The 19,459-nt window shown below is 44.8% G+C and overlaps 3 protein-coding genes across 3 annotated transcripts; all 3 read right to left on the reverse strand.

The window, feature by feature from the left end:
* Nucleotides 1-1,302: 1,302 nt before the first annotated feature.
* rpgrip1 (RPGR interacting protein 1) lies at nucleotides 1,303-9,151 on the reverse strand (the record flags this gene model as incomplete). Its single annotated transcript, XM_080519411.1, has 28 exons — nucleotides 1,303-1,547; nucleotides 1,654-1,781; nucleotides 1,864-1,948; nucleotides 2,032-2,221; nucleotides 2,330-2,418; nucleotides 2,509-2,572; nucleotides 2,687-2,765; nucleotides 3,345-3,483; nucleotides 3,949-4,064; nucleotides 4,150-4,382; nucleotides 4,679-4,839; nucleotides 4,935-5,280; nucleotides 5,368-5,531; nucleotides 5,624-5,741; nucleotides 5,835-6,014; nucleotides 6,180-6,230; nucleotides 6,325-6,431; nucleotides 6,546-6,766; nucleotides 6,866-6,939; nucleotides 7,100-7,246; nucleotides 7,331-7,354; nucleotides 7,448-7,553; nucleotides 7,647-7,787; nucleotides 7,940-8,042; nucleotides 8,117-8,322; nucleotides 8,437-8,554; nucleotides 8,661-8,702; nucleotides 9,064-9,151. The coding sequence occupies 28 exons, from the start codon at nucleotides 9,149-9,151 to the stop codon at nucleotides 1,303-1,305; spliced, it is 3,765 nt and encodes a 1,254-aa protein (XP_080375537.1).
* A 1,362-nt stretch (nucleotides 9,152-10,513) lies between these two features.
* On the reverse strand, nucleotides 10,514-13,907 carry LOC308147060 (E3 ubiquitin-protein ligase TRIM39-like). Its single transcript, XM_080519119.1, has 8 exons — nucleotides 13,461-13,907; nucleotides 12,395-12,974; nucleotides 12,192-12,287; nucleotides 11,770-12,003; nucleotides 11,419-11,563; nucleotides 11,301-11,327; nucleotides 11,040-11,185; nucleotides 10,514-10,954 (listed from the first exon to the last, which is right to left on the reverse strand). Exons 1-8 carry the CDS (start codon nucleotides 13,541-13,543, stop codon nucleotides 10,520-10,522), a joined length of 1,746 nt encoding a protein of 581 aa, XP_080375245.1. The 5' UTR covers nucleotides 13,544-13,907; the 3' UTR covers nucleotides 10,514-10,519.
* Nucleotides 13,908-14,351: 444 nt separating this feature from the next.
* On the reverse strand, nucleotides 14,352-19,117 carry LOC308146865 (uncharacterized protein). Its single transcript, XM_080518829.1, has 3 exons — nucleotides 15,109-19,117; nucleotides 14,629-14,708; nucleotides 14,352-14,529 (listed from the first exon to the last, which is right to left on the reverse strand). The coding sequence occupies exons 1-3, from the start codon at nucleotides 18,986-18,988 to the stop codon at nucleotides 14,458-14,460; spliced, it is 4,032 nt and encodes a 1,343-aa protein (XP_080374955.1). The 5' UTR covers nucleotides 18,989-19,117; the 3' UTR covers nucleotides 14,352-14,457.
* Nucleotides 19,118-19,459: the final 342 nt, after the last annotated feature.

Here is a 19,459-nt window from a genome sequence, read left to right on the forward strand (position 1 = left end):
GCGATGTTGATCTCCCCAAATAAAACCTTTTGTATCGACGTGTTTTATACGCAACAATAATAGCATGAGAAGACCTATACCTCCAGTCAAATGACAGAGCCATCGTCTACACTGCCACTTAATAAAACGTACTTACCATGATTGACCTTTGGGGCGAGATTAGCACTTCGACGCTCGCTGAGCCGCTGGTTTCTTCTTCTCTTATTGTTATAATTCCTTAAAACATGTACCTGGCTAACGTTTGCCAATGGCTCATTCAGTTGGACATTAAAAGAGGAAGAAAAAAAATCAACCGCGTCTAAAATATTTTTTAAAAAGGAGGGAAGTTTTAAGGCCCCAACGCCAAAATAAAAGGAGGGAAAACTCAAGTCAAAACACACAGGTGCGTCCGAGATCAAGACGCGTTCATGGACTGTCGGAGAAATGATGCACGTAGTGTATCTGAAAGGAAACCTTGACCTCCGCATTCTCATAACTTGTAACCTGTGTATCATAATTCCGATAGTCATGAAGTATCTCACCGGGAATAAAACCACACGTCATAATCGTAATAATAATAATAATAATAATAATAATAATAATACTGATATAGATGCACACGTGTATCCATAAATAATAACTACAATGCAAATACTCACATTTTAACATGAGAATCAATGCAGCAATAAATGGAGAATGTAACTTAAATATCAATGTTCTATTGATTTTTACTACGCGATTTTATATTGTAGGTTGTAAGTTTTATTGATCTAAATATGTTTGCTGTATTGTGAGCCAACCTCCTTTAAATTTCAACATTTTGATACAAAGAAGTGGATTATTTAAATAGAATTCACTCATATAGGACTTTGACCTTTGCAGTGGTCTAAAAACACTTTTCAAAATTACAACATTAATGGTCAGAGACACCCAGCAAGGTGCGACGCTTCATGGGAAACAATTTGAGGCTCGGTGTCTTACTCTAGTTATTTACAAACATGGACTTAAACCATCACTTTCATAAAAAGAAAGAAACATTTTTGATTACGTCCAAGTTTCCATTTGGGACAACCACATGCCAACATACTAAACAATACACAACTACTAACTGAATAAATACAACTTGCTCTGTGATATTCTTTTCATCAGGTAATTTAATTAAGCATAAATAAAGAAGACTATGTACAATTTCAGGTCCTGAGTTTGTAGAAGGAAAAGAAGATTGTCTTGATGGAAAAAACTAAATTTATAGAATATCCAAACTGCTAAAAAATAATTATGCCTGCCAAAAAGACTGACGAATCTAGAAGTGCATAAATAAAATTAGTCAAAGTCACTGTCATAATCATAATCTATCACTTGAATCTGATCTTTTTTCTTGTCTTTTTGTGGCTCTTCTCCCTCCTCCTCTGCTTCTTCTTCTTCTTCCTCCTCTTCATCGGTCTGGTCAGCCTCCTTGGTTTCCTCTGTGTGGTGAAACTCCTGGTATATTCCAGTCAGAGCCTTTGCTGCTTCTAGAGACACTTTCAGGTTTCCGATCACCTCCTTATCTGCATCCACACTCACAACTGAAGTAAAAAATTCAGAAGAAAACTGCATGAATATATCCGAACAATCACTAACCACACACACACACACACACACATATATATATATATATATTTCAACACCTACTGTCAATTTCTTCTTCAATGACATCGTTTCCCGAGAGAAGAAGTTCCTTCAGGTCGAGGAACGCGTGTCCAACGTCCACACAGTCCTCTTCATCATCCATCGGCTCACTCACTACCGTGAACCTCAACCTGTTGCAACGCACACCAGTATTCGTTGAAATCGATAAAGAGCTGTATATTTGAGAGTATAAAGTTACACCGCTGACACTACCTGCCCTGGTTGGGGTCGGTGCCCTCCAGCATGGTGTAGAGATACTGTCTGAGTGGAGCTGCCTGGGAACCGTCCACATAAATCACTGCAACAGAAAGAAAGACTTCATGCACATTTCTTCAATGATTCCATTGACAGAAAAACTTACAAAAGGCCATTAAATCTTACCCCGTGTGAAGTTGTAGTGAATCTCCTCCCCCTCTGTGGGTTTACGGAGGGACATGGGGGTCTCTGTGGTCTCCATAGGGACCCCCAGCAGCCGATATTCCACATAGACCCGTTGCACCGACTCATCCAGTGCCACGTGTGACGAAGGTTCAAACGTCAAGGACAGAATCTCAACCCTGAGCTTGTCACCCTGAAACACATTTACATGATTTATACCCAACGTAGCCCAGTATGATATACAAATAATTGCCTACTTTTTTTCAGGTTTTCTTTATAATCCAGTCCTTTTCCCATGTACCTTCTGCATTTTCCGTTTTGGAGGCATGACGATAATATCGCTCTGCGTGGAACTTGACTCTGACGAGTCAGGGCCGTCACTGTCACCCACTGCAGCTATGAAATAACGTTTGCAAAGTTAGAATCTACCAATCAAGTCATTCAAGAAATACAACATGTCTTTATGTGAACACTCACCACTCTCACTCTTCTCCTCTTCCTCCCTGTTTTCAATCTCTGACACTCGATCCACAGAGGGGAGGTCCTGAAACAAAATAAAGGATATTTGAGCCCGTCAAGCTCTCAGCCGGAGTCTTACAATTCTGAATCACACCAATCATCTTGCAGTTCGAGAGAGATAGGAAACAATGCATCTGACCTGAGTCCGGGCATCGCTGGCAGAGCTTTTCCTCGACAGTGTTCTAACTGATTGCCTGGAAGATGTTCCTTCTGACGACCTTCAATCAGATTAAATACATTTTTGTAAGATAACTAAAAATTTTTGTTTTTTCTAGTCATTCTTACAATGAAGATCTACCTTGCTGGTAAATGAGATGGTGTGATCAGTTTCGGCTTTGTTGTTCGGGTTAGTTTTTTCTGGTACGAACCAGACGACCTCTTGTCTGATCTCATCCTGTCTGTTGACTTACGGGGACCCGGATGTTTCACAGAGACACTCTGCTCAGATCGTAGGCTCTGTGAGCTTTTCTGTTTGACTGGCGGAGGCCGAGGCTGTGAACGGTGTGAGAAATCAATCTACTGGGTACTGAAAACACTTAAATCATGTGTGATGCTGCCCAAAACTTTACCCGGATTTTTACCTCTTTCTGCACAACGTTGGTTTCCCTGAGCTCAGGTTGCTGAGTCTGTGGAGAAACAATGGGTGGTATTGAACTTCCAAAACAAACTGCTTTTTTAAAGCATTACTGGTTGTTCCACAATGTTTTCAACATGCAAGATGTGAATTGCACACCTTCGCCCTGGGCTTGGCGACGGGCCTCGGCGATGCCTCAGCCTCCTCTCTTCTTGTCTCGTGCCTGTCGGTGATTTCCATTGCTTTGCTTGCCTGTCTGCGCAGCAAGGCATCCGCCGGAGGCTGGAAGGGGTACTTCCACTTCATCGTAACTCTGACCATGCCCCGAGGTCCTCCAGCTGAATCTCTTAAAACATAATCACCTGACAAAGCAGAGACAAACACATCATAAATCTTGAGGAGGATCTTGTATTTCAGTGACCACATAGGAACATTTTTAAATGTTTTTACAGTGAGGAGAGCACCCCATTGTGGCAACAGCCTCTTCTGGTTTCTTTTTCATTGAGCTTCAGGCTATTAAATCAATATCTAGTTTTATTGGAGGATCGTTTGGTTCTGTCACCACAATCGTCAGAGTTACTAGTTAATTTAACTGGCATTTTTTTGGGCCGTGTGCAGAAATGTGCGTATCTGATCGTATGCACTGGGTGACCATGCAAAGTCCATACAGTAGAATCTAATCTTCAAGATGATTCCAAGTAATTCAAATGTGTGATAAAATAGTAAAAGTAACACAACAGCTTGCTATCGTCAGTCAAATTTAAATTCCATGTAGTAATGGTTGCAGGTCAATGATTCCGTCGTTTTACTCTCCTTGACCCCCTCACCTCTGATCTCTTTGCCTGTAGCCAGGGATCGTAGTGGGATGGGGGTCTTGGACAAATAAGCTGGTGGTACCTGGTCATCGCTGTCATCGAACACATAAACCCACAGACTGCTCGACCTGCGTAATAATACAGTAGATCATTTTTACAGAACCCCACATTTACATAAACCGCAAGACAAGATATTATTCTTTAATGTTATACCTGAGGTACTGCAACACATCGGTAGTCACCGCCAGTGGGTAGGTGGTGGCGTCATTGAACACCGGATCGGCAGTACACTGGACTGTTGGGGAGACATGAGGCGGTAGATCGTAGAACCTGTACGTCAGGTAGGCGTCAGGAAGGAGTCCAGGCCACCGGGCGCTGAGGCCCACACAGTGCTCCAGCATCACCACCAGCTCGTTGGGGATCCCACCACCGTAATCATGCAACTCCTGCCGCCAAGAGAAAGGGCAACGGTTTAAAGCAAAATAGTGAATGCTTGCAGAGCCTCATCGAAAGTCAAGAAACTCGAGACATTTTTTGTTTTTGTTTACAGCTGTGGTTCTGTCATTAAATATAGCAGCTTTCCACCAAAATACACAAATTCACATTATATCATATCATCATATTTTGGAAATAAAAAACTTCATCATTTAATTTTTTGTGAGGAGTTTCAGTTTTATCACCCACAATAGAGAGTGACAAAATATGTCCAATATGTGGTCCATTATTCTTCTCTCTGTTTTACCTCATGAAAACCATCTTGCCAACCAAGCGACTGTAGCAGAGGACTCTTCGACGTCATGGTTTTCCTCTCCACTCCACTTTCTAGCAGGCTGCTCAAAGGCTCAGCAGAAGGGAACAGACGCACCCAGAAGTCTACAACTCCAATAGATTCTCCGTCATGTCCTATGGGCGAAACAGAATGGTTTTAAATGAATGGATTGCAAACAAAAGCCAATAATCAAGATGATCCTTTTTTTTTTTATGTTTGCAGTGCTCACCAGTGACATTGACACGTCCACCAATCCGCTCTCCTCTGCTCTCCATGGCACCCATCAGAGACATGTGTCCACTTCCATGGGTGACAAACCTGACTCCTCCTAATGCCTGGTGCATCTCCACTCTGACCCTTGACCCCTGACCGCACAGCCTGCCGAGATCTCGCGTTGTCAGAGCGTAGCGGGATGTGAAGCCATAGTTGGGCTGGCTTCCTGATACCAGTGGAGTCGAGTGCACTTCGAAGTCCAGCAGACTGTAGGTGCAGAAAGTCACCATGTTCTCCGGTCTGTCTCCTTCGGGACAGATGCCGCTCAAGATTCGAAGCCCTGTTGGGGTGAAGGTGGCAGCCTGACGGTGTAGAGACAATCAGCATTTGTTTATTTTTTTTAGGGATAGTCTTAAATGGAAACATTAGGTGAGGTGCAGTGTTTTAACCTTAAGATGGATCTCAAGCAGCGACTCCCCAGCCCTTAGCTGAGAAAAAGACTTGTCATCATCAATGGGCTGTACCATCTCCTCATCTCCAGGTGGCCAAGTGTACTGGATCGGTATGGTCCGTTTGTAGATTCTAGGGCTGTACGCCAACTCTTTCAAATGGGCTTTAAATGTGAAACCCCCACAAACAATTATGTTGTTTTTTTTCTTCAGTTTTGGTCAACTACAAATAAAGACATTGTTATTTTTGTCATACCTTGTAAAGTGTTGATTTGTAAAGCTCTTTTAGACAAAAGTTTATCCTTTTCTGCCATTCTCCTCTTGTTCTCCTCCCGCTCTCTCTCCACCTTGTGTTTGATTATAACTAACTCCTCCTTTTGAAAAGAAAGACAGTTTTTTGTTGGGTTTTTTTGAGTGGAAATTCCATTGATTGACTCTTTCAAAAGGATTTTAAACTTTGGATGCACCTGCAGGTCTTTGGTGATTTGATGTTCCAAAAGGAGAAGGTTTCTGGCTTTCTGCAACTCAAGCACAGTCTCAGCATGTGAGGCCTGGATGTGCACCTGCTCACGGGTTGAGTCGTCCCGGTTTCCATCCACCTGGAGGAACTGTAGGGCCTGTCTATTCTCCTGCTGCATCCGAAAGGCCTGGGGTTGGAGGGATAATGTGACACAAGGTTTATAGATTTTTTGACTTTGTTAGTTGTGTTAAAAGGAGCTAAATTTACCACACACTGACTAAACTTCACAAATCGTTTGTGTTCTATCCAAATCAAAATATGGTCGCCTGAATAAAACAAATACAATGCAAACCTTGATCTGCAGGAGGGTCTCACTGAGCTCTTCAACGCTCATGTCAAACTCCTGCAAGAGAGGAGATGAATGTGCTTCAATAGGCGCTGAAATCTGGATTGAAATAGCTGCTCAGCAGTGCATTATTGTCTTCATCATGACTGACCTTGGTGACTGAGTCTAGTCTGTCCTGCAGAGCAGCGATCTGCTGCCTGTACTGGAAAACCTCCCGTTCCAGCTGTTGTTCTCTGTCACTTACCAACATAGAAATCTCTAAAAGCAACAACAAAAGACAGAGATTAATAAATGAGAATTAGAAATCTATATTGTAGTGACATTGAAATTTAACATAGTCAAATTGACTGTCTTGGTTTATTTGCTCTTGACCTCTTTCTTGTTCTCTCTGATCTTCTAGGATTTCCTTCTCTTGTTTCAGTTTGTCCTTCTCCTGCTCAAGCCTGGCCCGCTCCTCCGTCTCTGCTCGCAGCATTTGCTCCAGCCTCTGGATATTCATCCTGCAGATGTTTTCGCCCACGTTCTCCGTCTTCTGGTCCACTTCTCTGTGTTTTTCCACCAGGTCGTCGTGGCTGCTCTGGGCGGTTAAAGTTCTAATAGACAGAACAACATTTTGCTGTTCATAAAAGGGTGATTGATCCACTGTAGATGTGTTATTGTCAACACATTAATCCATGTTTTGTTTTTCCTACCTCTCTAATAAAGTGTCAAAGTTTCCTTTTATCTGATCTCTCTCGCCTTCCAGGTCTGAAATCCTCTCTTGGAGCTGAAAGAGAAAACATTTAAAGAGTGAAACTTGTAACCAGAAATATACAATTTTGCAATGGAATTGTCTTTCTGTCATCTCGTATCCACCTATGGATGTTCTTTACCTGATAGACAGAAGATCACTGGGAACATCTGGTCCAATACAGATCACACTTTACCTTATCCAGAGTCTGCAGAGACACGGTATTGGTGGCCAGTTGTCCCTCCAGTGCCAGAGCTTTGTGTCTTTCCTGCTTCAACTGTTCAGCCAGCTCCTCCACTTTCTCCAGCAGAGCTCCCTGGCTTTCCCTCAGAGATCTTTGACTCTGGTTCAGAACATTGCAGAGTCAGAATGACTAAACAGCCAGTGGACTTCCATTGAGCTTTTTATGCACATGTCATGCTTTTACCTGCTCTAGCTGAGTCTCATAGGCCTAGTGGAGGGAAGAGGATAAGAGATGAAGAAGGAACGTCTTGTAAAATATAGGCAAAGTAATGTTAAATGACACAGAAGCTGGGTTCCAGACCTCTTGCAGATCAGTGAACTTCTCCTGAGAAACTCTGAGGGCTGCACTTTTGTCTGAAAGCTGCTTCTGTACACGGATCAGATCCACATTCTCCCTGATGGTTATTCTGACAGATGTAAGGGACAAGAGCAGTAGAAGCAAAAGATGTTTAAAAATAGCCAAGCTCCACAACTTAAAAAAACACGTCTGCTGTAGCCACCTGTGTCTGTCGGCCTGGTGCTTCTTCATCTCCCTGACGGTCCCCTCGATCTCTCTCTCTTTGTCTTTCAGTGAATCTCTGAGCGCCTGGGCCGTCAGCTCCAGCTCGGCCATCCTCATTTGCTCGGCCATACTGCACCTGCTGGACGGGAGACGTGCAGTGGAAAAAGAAGTGATGATCCGAGGTGCACAGGCAAAAATGACGTGAGCATATGTTCCTAGCAATTGGAAGTGATGTGTTACTAAATGTTACGAGACGCCTTCAAATCCAGCATCTGCAGAAAAAGAACTTACAGCCTATCCATCTCTGCCCTGGTGTCTTCCAGTGTAGGACCATACCGAGGCGGCGCAGTCTGTGCTGCCCTCCTGACGCCACCTTCTCCTTCCAGATTTTTACCTAGCAACATAAAGATAAAGAATGAGTAGCAATTACTAAAGTATCTATTTATGAGATGGACTTCCCATGCAAACCTTTGCTGAACTTGTATGGCGTACGACCCCCAAGGTCAATGATGTGCTGCTTGGCCAGGCCGAGTTTGTTCTGCAGCACTCCCTTCTGGCTCTCCAGCATCGCCACACGTGCTTCCAGTTCCTGTATCGTGTCCTCCATGTCTCTGTCCTTCACCCCGCCGGACCCAGGACGGGCCTGACGGAGACGGCTCAGCCTCGTGGACATCCTGGAAGAAGAGGAGAGGTTAATCCGGCTGCAGGAGGCCTTTTGCAGTCCCCTCAAAAACAACAAATGAGAAGAAATAGATGCTGTTAGGTTTACGGGTGTTAACGTTTGTCACCTGCGTAGTCTCTGTTCCTGTGTACGGGTGTGCTGTCGCAACACGCTGTTCTCCTCCTGCAGTCGGAGACACAGGTCCTCCAAGTGCTCCCTGGGAAATCGAAAGAGGCGCTGAGGATCTGCTAAAGAGAGACATTTGAACCGTGAACAAAGATCAAAATGAAGATCTCAATGCATGACTCTGTTAAGCTGAATATTGAAGGTGCTCTGATTTAAATCGTCGACCTTTTGACTTCATGACGTGATGCCTCTTCCCACGAAGAGTGTCTGCAACAAACAATGAGACATTTGTTTCTATCTAATTGCCTCCAGCTCCACATCGGTCCTCCACTTTTCACATGAATGTTTATCATTTATCTCAATTAAAGCAGAAATCTAAACTGAAGCTTGAGGGAAAATGCAAGATTAAGAACGTTGACTCTGTTTATATGTATTCACAAATATAAAATGTGATGTATTGGAAGATTCCTCTGGAAAATATTTGGCAAATGAAGGTAGTTATTAGTCATTAGTTTTTCACTAAAACCTTTTAGTGCCAGTTTAATATACATCAAGATTTATATATATATAATTATTTTTTAAATACATTTTTTAAATTTTTCTTATTGTTGTGGGTACTGAGACAAACCTGGCGCAGTTGGCATCAGGCCTCCTCTCATCAATCCCACATCTCTGACTGGGAGGTCTCCAGCTGTCTCGTCCATAACTGGTGACATGTTGCTCTATTCAGCCGCAGCCAATTAGACGAGCTCCAGTTTCACAATCTGACAATCTGTAAAAAAAATCAATCAATAAAAAAAAGAATAATTAAAATAAATAAATAAATTGTCATCCTCATCACCCATCCACCCACCAATACACCTCCTATGCTATGATTGACCAGTTTAGAGTTGCTGTTCACCGGGGCTGATCTCAGCTCACAGTGAGTAAAGGCGACACACACTGAGGACAGTCACACACAGTTAGATTTGCAATCGCCAATGAATCTCAAATAAATGTTTCAGGCTGGAGAAAACGTAGGCACTTTTGACAGTGATGAAAAACTGATGAAATGCCTTGTACATTAAAATGTCTTCAACACACTGAAAAAAACAACAACATTACAGTCAGCATTAAAAATAATTTCAGCTGGAGATGTCCGATTTCTGCATTGCTATGCAGCTCTTGTTGGTGTAGAAATTCTGCACTATGACAGGAGTGTGGTTTTCAAAAATGATTCAGACAATGAAGATAAATAAAACAGACTCACCCTCCTCTGTCAGCCATTCAGATAAGTCCTGTCTCTGGTAAAGCAATGTGCAGTCTGCTTAGTGTCCAGTATAAGCTGCAGACTTGGTGTGTGTGTGTGTGTGTGTGTGTGTGTGTGTGTGTGTGTGTGTGTGTGTGTGTGTGTGTGTGTGTGTGCGTGTGTGTGTGTCTCTACCCAGTGTTTAGATGACAAGTTTTAATCCTCCTCCATTCTTTCACCCCCTCAGTTTCTGTTAGATGAGGTTTAAAATAAATGTCCATCTTTTTTTCTTGGACTAATTGTTTTTCCTGCACATGACTTCAGTATAGAGACATACCTGAGTGTATTTGCTAATAATGCCTCCCACCAAGATTCAGTCTTTAAGATCTGCCCAACTGCTCCATCTGCTTTCAGCCTAATCCTATTTCTGTGCTAATCTGATTAGCAAGCGTCAGGTTGTGCCATCTGAAGATCTGTTCTGAAGTCAGTTTTGCAGTTAGCCCACCATGACTAATTGTAGTTACGATTGGAGTGAGACTGGTCTGTGATCTGTTAGTTGTTTTGTTTTCTTTACCAGAGCACAAAGAAAGCAAATAAGGAAAAGAAGGGGGGGGGGTGACTGTAATCATGACAGACAGGAGATATGACTTATTTAAAAAGAGAGGAAATGAGCAGGTGTATGAATATCCAATAATAACACTAGTTTATCAATTGGAGATGCATTTCAAGATATACCATTTCCTCTGACCTCTTGTTGAATATTTATTGAGGTGAAATATTGTATTGACAGTTAAATTTCAACACAGAATTCATTCACATAAAAAGTTTAGTACACAGAGAAGGTGTTTATTTCACATCATATAGTCATGTCTTCATCATTTATTAAGTCATTAAGAATGGCACTGATGGGGCGGATGATGAGTGGTGACTTGTTGCTGCCACTGTCACTGATATCCGGGTTGAAAAAGGGAAACACGGCCTCGGTGAAGTTGAACTGTGTGAAGGAGTACATGAGAGACTTTGCCACTGCGTCGTAGAACGACACGGTTCCTTCCTCGTAGTCCAAAAACAGCCCGATTACCTGAGGCCTCTGCGAGAGATACAGCAGCTGTGCTTGTTCCGCACACGCCCGGTACTCTCTGCCCCCCCTCAGGCAGACGGCCCAATACCCGTCGTCCGGGCTCAGCGTCACCACTCCCTTTCTGGCGACCGACTCCCTGGCGACACCGAGATCCCATGAAGTCTTGTCACCAACGTCCACCTCCCAGTAGTGCCTCCCTGTGGCGAAACCCTGAACAGCCAGAAATATTCCGATAAGCGCATTTACGTGTGAGTGTATGAGGAAAACACACACACACACACACATTGTGGATTACCGTAAGGGCAAGAACACAAGGCGCCGTGTCAAACCGCTCGGGCACGTCAGCCACTTTTTGCTCAACATCTCCATCCTGGACCCGTCTGCCGTCCTCTGACAGAATGAGCCATGAGTTGGCTGTCCTCGGGTCGAGACGAACGTCAGCTAGAAGACAGTTTCTTTTTATGTTTTGATGTCCGACGTACATCATTTTTAAATGAAAAGTAACAGAAAAATACAAAGAGAGAACAGTGCAATTCGAGAATATCTGAAGCTGTACCTGCATACCTCTGCATCCCCTCGTACTCTGAAAGGGAGAAACATTTATATATAAACAAACCAACTCTATGTGGATAATTAGTGACAGAAGCTGTCTGATCATATGGTGAAGCATCTACCTGTAAAAGAAAGTTTTTTGAGCTCTGATTGGAGCTGCTGTTCAATGCTGGCCACCGCTCTCCTCACACTTCCTAAGCATGTGTCTGCATAGACGATGATGTCAGAGCAGGATTTGACTGGAGGCGAACTCAGAGCAGGAAACCTCTGAAATCAAACAGGTGAGAAGTTGCTTTTTCATTGGAAAAAAACTCCAAACAAACCTCAGAATGTCCCGTCAGGACATCTCAATACTTCAAAGTCGTTACATAACACACTTGTGCTCCATTTACATTAGACAAAACGTAAAAAAAAGAACTATGTATTTTAGAGGGAGATCCATCTAATCTATCCTTGCATTGTGATTTCCCGACCTGCAAGAGATGGAGGTGGTCCTCAGTGTGCAAAAGCTGCTCCAGTTCACTCCTTCTCCTCTGAAGCTCTGAGATTTCCTGTTGCAGCTCTGAGATGAGCCTCTCCGCTCTCTGTTCAGCTGCAGCTTGCTTTCTCTGGATCCTCTCCTCCAGCTCTAGTTGACATTTCTTCATGGCGTGAAACAGAGTGGAGAAAACAATCCCGCTTTCTTCCAGGTCCCTCTTGGAGTTTTCCTGCAGGGATTGCATTTTTGAGTTCTGGCAATAATCATGCAGCTGTGACAGTAATTTTATGACCAATAAAGTGAATCTTCACTGAAACATTTGACAAATAAGTTCATTGAATATTAGCTGTTGCAGTTTTACAATCTTAGCCGATATTTCCATATGTGCAGCCGTTTCGTGATCTTATGTCGACTTGCTTTACTGAGCTCCACTGAGTGTTTGATCTCCTCCACTTTCTGCAGTCTGTCCTGGATCATCTGCTGAACACCTGCCTCCATTGTTTTCACCTGGTTCTGAGCCATCAAAAGAGAAAGACGGGATTCACAAATCTACATAGAACGTGGCCACAGCTTTGCATAAGTTCAAGGCACACAAATGATGAGGACTTGCACGACCTTACCTTCCTCTCCTGGCTCTCTCGCTCCACTGGTACAGTGTCGTGACAGCGGTGGTCTGTCTCAGTGCACAGCACACAAACGCACCGCCGGTCACTCCTGCAGAACAGCTCAAGCAGCCTTTGGTGCTTGTTACACATCCTCTTCTCCAGCATTGGCACCGGCTCAATCAGCTTGTGAATCTTCAAGGTGGCAACTCGCAGGTGAGGCTCCAGGTGACTCTCACAATAGGAGGTCAGGCACATGAGACAGGACTTCAAAGCTTTGGTTTGCTTCCCCACGCACACGTCGCATCGGATCACGCTTCCTGCCGTTGGCAGCACGCCGTTGTGCCTCCTGGCTCGGATCTGCTCGGACATCTCCTTGGCAAAGGAGTTTTCACAAAGTTCTGGACGGCCGTCAAACGCCGTCTGACACTTGGGGCAGGAGACGTTAGCACTTGTGTCCCAGTGCGACATGATGCAGGTAAAGCAGAAGCTGTGACCACAGGGGATGGAGACCGGCTCCGTGAAAACATCCTGACAGATGCAACACTGAAACTGCACCTCAGACAGAAAAATGCTGGGGGAAGCCATGGCCTCAAACCTAATGATAAAAAAGAAAACATCATCTGGATTACCAAGAAAAAGTGACAAAAGTTCACATTCTGTCTCATAGCCATAGAACATCAACTGTATGTCCGCCAGCAGGTACTGTAGACACTGAATGGTCTTATCATTAACTTGAAACAATTTAACAGCCCACTGGCCAAAGTACAGCAGCAAGGCCACATGAGCAGAGCCAGTCTCTCATTCTGTCTGTTAGATAAGCTCGGAACATGAACTGAAAACAACTAAGCTGACACTTCTCTTTTCCAGCAAGTGCCATTCATCATTGTGTATTGTTTGAGAGCAATGCGCTCCTATGACACACCACACACACCACCAGGGAACACGCTCATAGCTTCGCACAGGTGTCTTTCTGCATTGCTTTGTACATCTGATTCATGAGAAAAACATCAAGCAGATATGTAATCTAACTTTATAACCAAAAACACAGAAACATTTTCATCTATGATAGTGGTTGTCTTACCTTTTTTGTAACATGTAACTTGAACTCTGAGGCAGCCAAGGCAAATACTGGCATTGTGGTTGTGAAGCCAAAGTCCTCCTCATTCACCACTCCCTCTGGGACTTTTTTTTCCTTTTTTTCCCCCTGCTGCACATTGTTCCACAAGTGGGAGGAGGGAAGTCTGGTTCAAGTGCATTATGGGATTTGCATGGTCTCCAATTACTTTAAACATCATCCTCAAAGTTTGTATTAAAAGGAATATGGAAGGGACGTTCGCCACTGCACCTTCTCCACACATTTGAAATTATTCTACTCCTTCATATTTTTATTCAACTTTTATTTAAAAAGAAATTTTGCTTTGATATCAAATGTCCTATTGCAAACCTGCTCTAAGGACCAGTGACATGCAGTCAGGGTAGGCAGTGCAGACCCAAGGCAGAATTGAAATGAATGAAATATTGACTTTGAGCATTTGTTTTAATTACAATATAATTAATCATAATTTATTTTTCAATTTCTGGTAGCTTACAGTGCCTATAGGTTTGAAAGTGTCAGCATTTTGTTCTTTTCATAGCCCAAATGACTCAACACTGCTATTTCCTGGTACGGCAGAGAGGCTGCTATTGAATAGTTGTCGAAGTTTCTTTAATGGTAAGTTGGGAGTTGGGCTGGCGGTGTTTCAAATGTCTTTTGGGGTTATATCAAGCTAGTTAGTGTTGGTAATGATTGTAAGTTGGTCGAGTTTAGTTTAGTTTAATATTTGGAAGCAGGAGCGAAGAGAGTTTTATGTGCCATGTTGTCCTGCCATGATGTTCCTGCCAGCTGTGTCAAGATAAAGGACTGTGCAGACTGCAGTTGGTATGAAGGGAAGAGGACAGATTAATTTATTAATATAACAAAACTGTTCTCAACTTCACTCATATCCACTTTAATTGTATGTACATCAATATGAACACAAAATAAATAAAATTTCTGGTAGGAACTATGGGTCTATCAATTTTGTACTGAGTTGTAGTATTTAATGTATTTCCTTGCCCTGCCGAACTCTGAAGGAGAAAGGTTGAGGTGGAAGGCCATACTGTTGCAGGAGCTAGATCAAAAAGATCAAAACAATAATGTTAATATAAGACAAAAATAAACAGCATTTTTAAGATCTTCTTCTGGACAGTAAATTTGATGCCGTTCTCACCTGAGCCAAGATATTTTCAATGTCCAAGTCTGACAGTGGAACAAGGGACTTTATTCCAACATTTACCCCAACAACATAATCTGTGTACAAAAATACAAGAATATGTTACAAATAATACAAGTGATTGTGTGAAAGCAGCTATTTTACACACAGAAATTGTATCATTTGCACAAACACTTTACTTAAATTACATTGTGTGGCTATAATACTGAGGAAAATTTTATTTTTATCAAATGTCAGCCACTGTAGCAAAAATAAATGTATATGTTCATACAATAATGATCGTAGTTTCAACTTACAAGGTTCTTTTGATGTACGAGGCAGTGAAAAAAGATTTGGAGTAATGGAGAAAATGTACATGGAGAAAAAGAAGTAGACTTTTTAGGACTGGTGAAAAAGATATGTCCTAGCTATGTCTTCATATAAAACAACCTTTTTTACACAAAAATGGGGATCGGAAGACATTACACACAAACCAACCTGTGACTGAGGAATTCGGGTGAAGAGTGGTTGATGACTCAGATGTGGACATCGTGGGAATTGAAGGGGTTGTTGTGGGAGCTGAAGTTGTAGTTGTGGGGGCAGATGACGTAGTTGCCAAAACAGATATTGTACTTGTGGGGGCTGAAGACGTAGTTGTGAGGGTAGATGTCGTAGTTGTGGGGGCTGTCGTAGTATTTGTGGCAGCTGTCGTAGTTGTGGGAGCTGAAGTTGTAGTTGTTGAGACAGATGTAGTTGTGGGAACAGATGTCATAGTTGTGGCAGCTGTCGTTGTAGTTGTGGGGGCAGATGTTGAAGTTGTGGGGGCTGAAGTTGTAGTTGTGGGAGTTGAAGTTGGAGTTGTGGGAACAGATGTCATAGTTGTGGCGGCTGTCGTTGTAGTTGTGGGGGCAGATGTTGTAGTTGTGGGGGCTGAAGTTGTAGTTGTGGGAGTTGAAGTTGTACTAGTGGGGGAAGATGTCGTAGTGGTGGGGGATGTTGTAGTTGTGGGGGCTGTCGTTGTAGTTGTGGGAGTTGAAGTTGTACTAGTGGGGGAAGATGTCGTAGTGGTGGGGGATGTTGTAGTTGTGGGGGCTGTCGTTGTAGTTGTGGGAGTTGAAGTTGTAGTTGTGTGGACAGATGTAGTTGTTGGAAGAGATGTCGTAGTTGTGGGGGCAGATGTTGTAGTTGTGGCGGCTGTCGTAGTTGTGGGAGCTGAAGTTGTAGTTGTGGGGGCAGGTATGGTAGTTGTGGGAACAGATGTCGTGGTGGTTGGGGCTGTCATTGTAGATGTGGGAGCTGAAGTTGTAGTTGTGAGGGCAAATGTTGTAGTTGTGGGAACTGATGTCATAGTTGTGGCGGCTGTCGTAGTTGTGGGAGCTGAAGTTGTAGTTGTGGGGGCAGATGTAGTTGTGGCGGCTGTGGTAGTTGTGGGGACAGATGTCATAGTTGTGGCGGCTGTCGTAGTTGTGGGAGATGAAGTTGTAGTTGTGAGGGCAGATGTTGTAGTTGTGGGAGCTGAAGTTGTAGTTGTGGGGGCAGATGTCGTTGTTGTGGCGGCTGTCGTAGTTGTGGAAGCTGTCGTTGTTGTGGGAGCTGAAGTTGTAGTTGTGGGCGCAGATGTCGTAGTTGTGGATGAAGATGTCGTAGTTGTGGGGGCTGAAGTTGTACTAGTGGGGGAAGATGTAGTAGTGGTGGGGGCAGATGTCGTAGTTGTGGGGGCAGATGTCGTAGTTGTGGGGGCAGATGTCGTAGTTGTAGGGGCTGAAGTTGTAGTTGTGGCAGCTGTCGTTGTAGGTGTGGGAGCTGAAGTTGTAGTTGTGGAGACAGATGTTGTGGTTGTGGCGGCTGTCGTTGTACTAGTGGGGGAAGATGTCATAGTGGTGGGGGATGTTGTAGTTGTGGGAGCTGAAGTTGTAGTTGTGGAGGCAGATGTCATAGTTGTGGGGGCAGATGTCATAGTTGTGGGGGCAGATGTCGTAGTTGTGGCGGCTGTGATAGTTGTGGGAGCAGATGTCGTTGTTGTGGGGGCAGATGTCGTAGTTGTGGGGGCTGAAGTTGTAGTTGGGGTGGCTGATGTTGTACTAGTGGCGGAAGATGTCATAGTGGTGGGGGAAGATGTCATAGTGGTGGGGGCAGATGTCGTAGTTGTGGGAACAGATGTTGTAGTTGTGGCAGTTGTCGTAGATGTGGGAGCTGAAGTTGTAGTTGTGGCAGATGTCGTAGTTGTGTGAGCTGAAGTTGTAGTTGTGGGGGCAGATGTCGTTGTTGTGGCGGCTGTCGTAGTTGTGGAAGCTGTCGTTGTTGTGGGAGCTGAAGTTGTAGTTGTGGGCGCAGATGTCGTAGTTGTGGATGAAGATGTCGTAGTTGTGGGGGCTGAAGTTGTACTAGTGGGGGAAGATGTAGTAGTGGTGGGGGCAGATGTCGTAGTTGTGGGGGCAGATGTCGTAGTTGTGGGGGCAGATGTCGTAGTTGTAGGGGCTGAAGTTGTAGTTGTGGCAGCTGTCGTTGTAGGTGTGGGAGCTGAAGTTGTAGTTGTGGAGACAGATGTTGTGGTTGTGGCGGCTGTCGTTGTACTAGTGGGGGAAGATGTCATAGTGGTGGGGGATGTTGTAGTTGTGGGAGCTGAAGTTGTAGTTGTGGAGGCAGATGTCATAGTTGTGGGGGCAGATGTCATAGTTGTGGGGGCAGATGTCGTAGTTGTGGCGGCTGTGATAGTTGTGGGAGCAGATGTCGTTGTTGTGGGGGCAGATGTCGTAGTTGTGGGGGCTGAAGTTGTAGTTGGGGTGGCTGATGTTGTACTAGTGGCGGAAGATGTCATAGTGGTGGGGGAAGATGTCATAGTGGTGGGGGCAGATGTCGTAGTTGTGGGAACAGATGTTGTAGTTGTGGCAGTTGTCGTAGATGTGGGAGCTGAAGTTGTAGTTGTGGCAGATGTCGTAGTTGTGTGAGCTGAAGTTGTAGTTGTGGGGGCAGATGTCGTCGTGGCGGCTGTCGTTGTAGGTGTGGGAGCTGAAGTTGTAGTTGTGGGGAAAGATGTTATAGTTGTGGCGGCTGTCGTAGTTGTGGCAGCTGAAGTTGTAGTTGTGGGGACAGATGTCGTTGTTGAGGGGGCAGATGTCGTAGTTGTGGCGGGTGTCGTTGTAGGTGTAGGAGCTAAAGTTGTAATTGTGAGGGCAGATGTTGTCGTTGTGGGGGCTGAAGTTGTAGTTGTGGCGGCTGAAGTTGTACTAGTGGGGGAAGATGTCGTAGTGGTGGGGGATGTTGTAGTTGTGGGAGCTGACGTTGTAGTTGTGGAGGCAGATGTCATTGTTGTGGGGGCAGATGTCCTAGTTGTGGGAACAGATGTTGTAGTTGTGGCGGCTGTCGTTGTACTAGTGGGGGAAGATGTCATAGTGGTGGGGGATGTTGTAGTTGTGGGAGCTGACGTTGTAGTTGTGGAGGCAGATGTCATAGTTGTGGGGGCAGATGTCGTAGTTGTGGGGGCAGATGTCATAGTTGTGGCGGCTGTCGTTGAAGGTGTGGGAGCTGAAGTTGTAGTTGTGGTGACAGATGTTGTAGTTGTGGCGGCTGTGATAGTTGTGGGAGCAGATGTCGTTGTTGTGGGGGCAGATGTCATAGTTGTGGGGGCTGAAGTTGCAGTTGGGGTGGCTGATGTTGTCCTAGTGGCGGAAGATGTCATAGTGGTGGGGGAAGATGTCATAGTGGTGGGGGCAGATGTCGTAGTTGTGGGAACAGATGTTGTAGTTGTGGCAGTAGTCGTAGTTGTGGGAGCTGAAGTTGTAGTTGTGGGGCCAGATGTCGTTGTTGTGGGGGCAGATGTCGTAGTTGTGGGGGCTGTCGTTGTAGGTGTGGGAGCTGAAGTTGTAGTTGTGAGGACAGATGTCATAGTGGTGGGGGCTAAAGTTGTACTAGTGGGGGAAGATGTCGTAGTGGTGGGGGATGTTGTAGTTGTGGGAGCTGAAGTTGTAGTTGTGGGGGCAGATGTCGTTGTTGTGGGGGCAGATGTCGTAGTTGTGGGAGCTGAAGTTGTAGTTGTGGGGACAGATGTTGTAGTTGTGGCGGCTGTCGTAGTTGTGGGAGCTGAAGTTGTAGTTGTGGGGGCATATGTAATTGTTGTGGGGGCAGATGTTGTAGTTGTGGGGGCTGTCGTTGTAGGTGTAGGAGCTGAAGTTGTAGTTGTGAGGGCAGATGTTGTAGTTGTTGGGGCTGAAGTTGTAGTTGTGGGGGAAGATGTCGTAGTGGTGGGGGATGTTGTAGTTGTGGGAGCTGAAGTTGTAGTTGTGGGAGCAGATGTCGTTGTTGTGGGGGCAGATGTCATAGTTGTGGGGGCTGAAGTTGTAGTTGGGGTGGCTGATGTACTAGTGGCGGAAGATGTCATAGTGGTGGGGGCAGATGTCGTAGTTGTGGGAACAGATGTTGTAGTTGTGGCAGTTGTCGTAGTTGTGGGAGCTGTCGTTTTAGTTGTGGGAACAGATGTCGTAGTTGTGGCGGCTGTCGTTGTAGGTGTGGGGGCAGATGTCGTAGTTGTGGGGGCTGTCGTTTTAGTTGTGGGGGCAGATGTCGTTGTTGTGGCGGCTGTCGTTGTAGTTGTGGGCGCAGATGTCGTAGTTGTGGGGGCAGATGTCGTAGTTGTGGGGGCTGAAGTTGTTGTTGCGGCGGCTGTCGTTGTAGTTGTGGGCGCGGATGTCGTAGTTGTGGGGGATGATGTAGTTGTGGGGGCTGAAGTTGTACTAGTGGGGGAAGATGTCGTAGTGGTGGGGGATGTTGTAGTTTTGGGAGCTGAAGTTGTAGTTGTGGGGGCAGATGTCATAGTTGTGGGGGCAGATGTCGTAGTTGTGGGAGCTGAAGT

Source organism: Blennius ocellaris (genome assembly GCF_963422515.1).
Source record: "Blennius ocellaris genome assembly, chromosome: 23".
Taxonomy (NCBI): Eukaryota; Metazoa; Chordata; class Actinopteri; order Blenniiformes; family Blenniidae; genus Blennius; species Blennius ocellaris.